Below are 6,818 nucleotides of genomic sequence, written 5' to 3'. Positions count from 1 at the left end.
GTAGAGGAATATAAGAGAGAAAGAGAGAGCCAGATAGATTGGGATGATGAGTGTGTAATAGGTGTCTGGGTGAGGAGGTTCTCTTTGGTATATAAATACAAGAATATTTGTTTTCTGCTCATTTTATTTGTATTGATTTTACCACTGCTTGGATTATTGAGGAGAGTTTTATTTTGTTGAGCCACAACAAAAGTCTGATGGATAACTAAAACAATTTTTTTAAGATGAATGGATAACTTAATTTCCTAAGGACCTATGTACAGTAGGACCTAAGAGGAAACCAACTTTGGTGCCATTTGAGAAAGATTATTAACAAATCCAGAACAGCAGAAAGTCGAATTGATAACTGGTTGATTCCTTGATTCTACTGTATGTCTTCCGTACACCTTTATGTCAATGGCTATGAAGTCTACTATTCCTAAAAGGATCAAGGAAGGAGGGGAGAAGAGGCTTTCAGTCATTGATACACAGGTGTATCCTGCATGGAATTTGTTTTCCTTTTTTTTTCATCTTCCGTCTCTTTCTCAGACGGAGGAGCGAAGAAGCAATAAATGGTGAAGTTAATGTGGTGGAGCAGATTCATAAATGAGATCCTTCCAGCAAACAACCTATCGCTTAGGCCTATGACACAGGACATAACAGTTCCAGTGATGGAGTGCTGAATTGCTTACCCGTTTATTCAAAACATAGATAATGCCTGTCTACTTTATACACATCCTGCACAGCAGACTCTTAACGGGATGTGATGCCCCTGCTGGCTACATGTTGGCCAAAGACTCTTGGCCATTGGAGAGGCACTGTGTTTGAGATTGTGGCACTAGGAGAACATACACTGTTCATACAAAGATGGAAACCATCCAAAGCAATATGTATCAAACCAAGGACTCAAGCTCTTGACAACACTTAAACATCCCTAGGAAATGTAGAAAGAAAATTCTGCAGATAAAGAATCTAAAAAGAAGAAAGAGGTAAAGGATCAACTTAAAACCAACTCTCCCCAGAATGACTTGACAACTTGACAACGTAATGGTCAGTGACATCCAAGATTTATTTTTTCATAAAATGAGAAAGTTTGTCCAGTTTGGTTAACATTTTCATACATAACCCACACCGATGTTTAACTACCTATTGATAGTGGTGCTATTATATCAAGTTACCAAAGAACTGACCCCTTTAACTAGAAAAGATGGGAAAGCCTTCTGAGGTTCATGGTTCATCAAGTAGCAATTAGTTATATTTAAATGTTATGCTGAATGTACTAGTATTTTCTTTAGCTCATGCACCATACAGACATATTAGCAAATCTATAAAAGTAACTACACTTCAAGGTTTTGAGGATATACATCACTCTAGCTGGACGGTTGTTGACAAAAGACTTTGTTTGGATTATTTTCTAGAACAGTTAATCAACCATTTTTCTATCTCTCCTACTCCAAAACTGTAATTTTCTGTAATATGATGTACAACGCAACTAAATATGATTAGTGGGAATTTTTTATCCTATATGTTTGAAATTATTTAATATATGTTAACTTCAGCACTAACCACATTTACATTTCTGGCAATTAGCACACACCCTTATCCAGATTGACTTACAATTTATTTCAATTTATACAACTGAGCAATTGAGGGTTAAGGGCCTTGCTCAAGGGCCCAGCAATGGCAGCTTAGCAGACCTGGGATTCCTGGGACTCCTTCCAATCAGTAGTCCAATGACTTAACCAGCAGATGTATCACTAAATACTTTATAATACTAATTATACCACCTTTACTACTACTAATAATACTAATTACTAAGTAAAACTAATTATAAGAAATGTGTGTTTGATAGATAGATAGATAGATAGATAGATAGATAGATAGATAGATAGATAGATAGATAGATAGATAGACACACAGACAGACAGACAGATAGATAGATAGATAGATAGATAGATAGATAGATAGATAGATAGACACACAGACAGACAGACAGATAGATAGATAGATAGATAGATAGATAGATAGATAGATAGATAGATAGATAGATAGACAGACAAACACAGACAGATTGAATATTCATAACCTTGAATAATACAGTAGCACCATTCTCCATAACGCTAGCTGGCGCTACAAACAAATTTGTTCCACCGTGAGAGCATATACGCTCCGGCGGAAAAAAAGAGCTGATACTTGTAAAGATGGCGCTGGCTAATCTGCTGAAGAGTGAGTGTGCGGATTTTGAACAGCCTTTTTCATTCGGCTGTGGATTCAACGACACTAATCTCGGCTTCGGTGAACCTTCAGGTGACCGTCTTAATTTCGCCGTGAAACCTTTTGAAGGAGAAGAAGATGGAATTGAGAGACAAATCGAGTTTCTTCACGGGACAACAACCTTAGCGTTCAAAGTGAGTTATAGTCTCTGTGCTAGATATTTAGCTGGAGAAATGAAGAGATTTGTAAAGTGTATAGTGTTTAAACCAGACGGGAAACCAAGGCAGGATGTATTCAAGGCTAGTTAACACGTTCTCCCTCATTCTGTAGTGCCACTTGCTGTAGCTAGCTAACAAGCTAACTAGCCGGCCATAAATAATATATTCATAAAGCATTTAAACCAGATTTCTCGCTACTGCTATTACTTTTTTATTGTTTTATATCAGTCGTTTAAAACGACCATGAATGAATACTTCATTAGTGTCGTTATTGACAGTTTTTTTTTTCTTATTGTTGAGTATGCCGCTACATCACTTGGGTTAAATCCTAAACGGCTTCGTGGTCACTACCACTGTGCACTTCGCGCATGATGAAGTGCTGCCTACTTTGTGCCCTAACTAGTGGACTTTGCAGTGGTTTAGCAGGAAGCCATTTTGTGATTCAAAATAACGCTCTCGCTTTTAAATGAAGGTTTAAAACGATAAATTTTCAAAGAGCGTGTTTTAAACTGTTTAATTTAGTGAATCCTTTTTAATAATAATAATAATAATAATAATAATGCATTTTTATGTCTTTTTTTCTAAATTGTTTTATGTAATGTTTCTTTTTTCAAAGATGTTTCCCCAATATCCTCATTCAGTTGTTGTTGTTATTATTATTATTATTATTATTATTATTATTATTATTATTATGTAAACCTTTAGAGGACAAGAAGGATGAATAAAAAGAAACAGATTTCATAGCTTTGGGATTAATAGAGAGAGAGAGCCTTGGATAGTTTCAATATACCTGTCAAGATAATCTCTGAATAGAGAAAAGAGCCAGTAAATTTTTGTTTATGTATGTGAAATTTTGCCAGTAGGAAACACAAATTAATTATATAATATTTCCCTATATTCTCTTTAGAATAGTCGAACAATCCAAAGAAAAGCATCTTTAAAACAGAAAGAAACATCACTTAAAAATATGACTGGATAAACATCAATATATCAGACCAATGTAAGAAAAATATCCTAATTACTGTATCTCAACTCGAATTGTGTACGATTCGTTTGTTCGATTTGTTGAACCGATTCTTTTGAATGAATCAATTGAATGAACTTTTACATTCAGCGTAGCAATGAACAATGAAAGTCCAATTCATTTAATCTGTATTTTAGTCCCAGATTTTTTTCTGCTTATTGTTGCTGTTGTTGTTTGATTAAAGTCAACTTGTACTTATGAACTTTTCTTCTTTTTCTTTTCGACAATGATGCAGATGGCAAAAAGTTTTCCGGAACATTCAATTAGTACCTTGTGGTGTTGGCACGTCAGTGACATCTAGGGGTCAAAGGGTGCATTTGTTAATACAGTCCTAATGGAAGATTCTGCGTTATCATTGTTTTAAATTTTTCTTTCATATTTCTGAGTTTTATTAATTTTAATTTGTAAAATAACTTGTCGTCTTTGCTTTTTTTTTAACTCAGTTTCAGCACGGTGTCATCGTAGCGGTGGACTCCCGAGCAACAGCTGGTTCGTATATTGCGTCTCAGACAGTGAAGAAGGTCATCGAGATCAACCCGTACCTGCTGGGCACCATGGCAGGTGGAGCCGCCGACTGCAGTTTCTGGGAGCGCCTTCTGGCGAGGCAGTGCCGCATCTACGAGCTGCGCAACAAAGAGCGCATTTCGGTAGCGGCTGCCTCCAAGCTGTTGGCTAACATGGTGTACCAGTACAAAGGAATGGGTCTGAGCATGGGCACCATGGTCTGTGGCTGGGACAAGAGGGGGCCAGGTAATAACGATTCTTCTTGCTTTTTGAATGTCAGCAATCAGAATCATCTTTTAGAAATAATGTTTATTTGTTTGTTATAATTCTGTAAAAACATGCGGTTTACAACATGAGCTAAATGCTTAGGAAACAATCCTTGTATCTCAGAGATTCAGGGGCAATAAGGGTCATTCAATCACTGAGACAACAATCAGACAGTTGACATGTTTAACTAGGCCCTGTGTTAATGGAAATCAATATGGCTGTAACCATTGTTACATTATGACTGACTCTGATCCTCTAAAAGGACAGTTGGGTCATGTGTATAATCCAATTGGCTGGATCAATATGGTATATGCAGAGACCATAATGAATGGTGTCGCTTAAACCAGTGCTTTTATCTGTCAATTGGGAAATAACGATTGTGTAAAAGCTTCAATACCAGCTCTCTTAAACAAGATGTGATTGATTTGGTTTTCTTCGTCTGTTACAAGAAAGGCCATTAACAGCAATGCCGGTCTGCTACATGTGTTATGTCGGTATTGAAAGTTGAGGATGATCCACATAAAGTTTTGAATAGTAAAGCAGGTGCTTTGGAAGCCAGAAAGATCTCGACCTCTAAGTGCTTGTCACCTGGCTAATGGAAAAAGGCTGAGCCCCACCGAACGCTCAAGATATGCTGCCACTGCTGACTCTTCTGTTTACTTTTACAAAGCTCCACAAATTCAGGTGCTTTTTCTCAGTCGTTCACGTCACCTGGCTTCCTCTGCATGCAGCGGCAGATCTTCTCGTTTGCCGGTTGCGTCACCTTGCCTTCTCCAACCTCACTCCCTATGTGCCATTCTGTAAGAGAGGGTGACGGAAGGCTGCTTTTGTTGAGAAATGATTTCAGGTGTTTGAGAGATGTGGAGATGGAATGGTATTATCAGTTACTGTATCCTGAAGTGCTCTTGCAAAGCTTTCTTGATGAGCCCTCATGCATCTCTGCAATCTTTTTTAAGCAGATGTTTTTTCCTTTGTTTTTGTTTGCTAGACTGCCAAATTACTCCAAGAAGTCAGATGGCTGTAACGATTAGTGTGCCGAGCTAACGATGCATACAGAAGGTGTAATTTGCCAGTTGAAAGGCTTTCTGGGCTAAACCATTTAAAGAATCTTCCGGTAACAGACAATCCTTAAACAGTTAGTGATTGCATGATGTTTGTTAAAAGTTCTTCTAAGCAGGCTGGCTGATTTCTGCCAGCACACGTCTGCTGTCCATGTTTTGACCGCGTGACGGACTCGTACTCATTAATGCCCCATCTGCAGCTTGGCTTTTGGCTGAGCACAGATGGGTACCAGTCACCATTACCGATCTGTGCTCGTTGTACATGTCTCACCCTGGAGAACATGCAGTGCCTTGCATCCTATCGGTGTTCTATAACCTTTTACTGCTGACCTGTGTGGTAGGGAATTGGGTCAGTTATGAAACCCCAACTAATTTCAGATCTAAGTAATTCCTCTTCCGTAATGATAGAGCGAGATCTGATCCTCAGGTATGGATCAATATTTAATTTTTTAGTTTCTGAGGCATCAATATCTCAAGCAATGATACATCCCCCTATGCCATGTCAGCAGCTTGTACAAGTTTCGTTTAATCTGGGGAGAAAGTCGAAGTGCTCTAGGTCTATCTTTTTCGTTTCCTATTTTTGTTCCGGAGGACTGGTGTCTCAGCTGTCAGGATTGTAGATCCTAGAAGCTGTGAGGCGTCAACATCACTGTGCCGTTGACATACCAAACTCTCTTTTGCAGGGCTCTACTACGTGGATTCTGAAGGGAACCGGGTATGCGGCGATATGTTTGCTGTAGGCTCAGGTTCAATGTACGCCTACGGAGTCCTCGACAGTGGCCATCGCAGTGATTTGACCATCGAGGAGGCCTGCGAACTCGGCCGCCGCGCCATCTACCAAGCCACTTACCGTGATGCCTACAGCGGTGGTCAAGTCAACCTTTACCGTGTACACAGTGAAGGATGGGAGAGGGTCTCGGAAGACAATGTACTTGATCTCCATTACCAATACAAGAGTCAGAAGGCCTAGAGAGATGAATGGGTCTTGGAGGGTGGGATAGTGACAGAGGAAAGTATAATGTTCTGAGGGTTTCAGGGTTCAGTTAAGAGACTAAGTTGGAGGAACATTTTGTCCTAAAAAGTCCAAGTTAGAACATTATGGTGATTTCTTTCTTGTAACACAGTCGTGACGTATTCTTTCACAGTGTTTTGACCTTAGAAAGTTATGTGAATTTGTGCGCTCTCTTTCTCTGTAACCCATTTTACATTTACCACAGTCTCATTTGTTTTTGTTTTTTTTCCAATATAGTTACATGTTTGCGCTAGCTAGCTTTGTCAGTGCATTAATTCACTTCTCACTACATACATAACTCTCAAGAACACATTAAACTCTGGGATTGTTTTTGCTGTGTGTCTTTGTTACCTCTTTCTTGATTAATTCCCTCTTTTAAATGACTCAAAAATGTGCTTGTGAAGTTGAGGGTCATTGGTTTGTCTAATATTGGTACCAAACCAACAAGCCTCCACCTCTCCAAGCTTGAACTCCAAGAGACTTACTTCTGTATATGAGTTTAATTGGTCCAAGTCATGGCTTCCAAAAAAAAAAAAAAA

The 6,818-nt window shown here is 38.7% G+C and overlaps 1 protein-coding gene across 1 annotated transcript; it reads left to right on the top strand.

Annotated features, from left to right (window-relative positions):
• Window positions 1-2,155: 2,155 nt before the first annotated feature.
• Window positions 2,156-6,609, top strand: psmb5 (proteasome 20S subunit beta 5). The gene is made up of 3 exons (XM_027148714.2): window positions 2,156-2,387; window positions 3,879-4,185; window positions 5,951-6,609. Exons 1-3 carry the CDS (start codon window positions 2,181-2,183, stop codon window positions 6,235-6,237), a joined length of 801 nt encoding a protein of 266 aa, XP_027004515.1. The 5' UTR covers window positions 2,156-2,180; the 3' UTR covers window positions 6,238-6,609.
• The last annotated feature ends 209 nt before the right edge of the window (window positions 6,610-6,818 follow it).

Source organism: Tachysurus fulvidraco, chromosome 1 (genome assembly GCF_022655615.1).
Source record: "Tachysurus fulvidraco isolate hzauxx_2018 chromosome 1, HZAU_PFXX_2.0, whole genome shotgun sequence".
NCBI classification, from domain to species: Eukaryota; Metazoa; Chordata; class Actinopteri; order Siluriformes; family Bagridae; genus Tachysurus; species Tachysurus fulvidraco.
The sequence above is the reverse complement of the archived record's forward strand: the minus strand, read 5'-3'. Positions and strand labels throughout refer to the sequence as shown.

Coding starts and splice junctions, on each gene's coding strand:
- psmb5 (XM_027148714.2), top strand. CDS start 2,181: ATGGCGCTGGCTAATCTGCTGAAGAGTGAGTGTGCGGATTTTGAACAG. Junction 2,388..3,878: donor CAACAACCTTAGCGTTCAAA/GTGAGTTATAGT, acceptor TTTTTAACTCAG/TTTCAGCACGGTGTCATCGT. Junction 4,186..5,950: donor CTGGGACAAGAGGGGGCCAG/GTAATAACGATT, acceptor TCTCTTTTGCAG/GGCTCTACTACGTGGATTCT.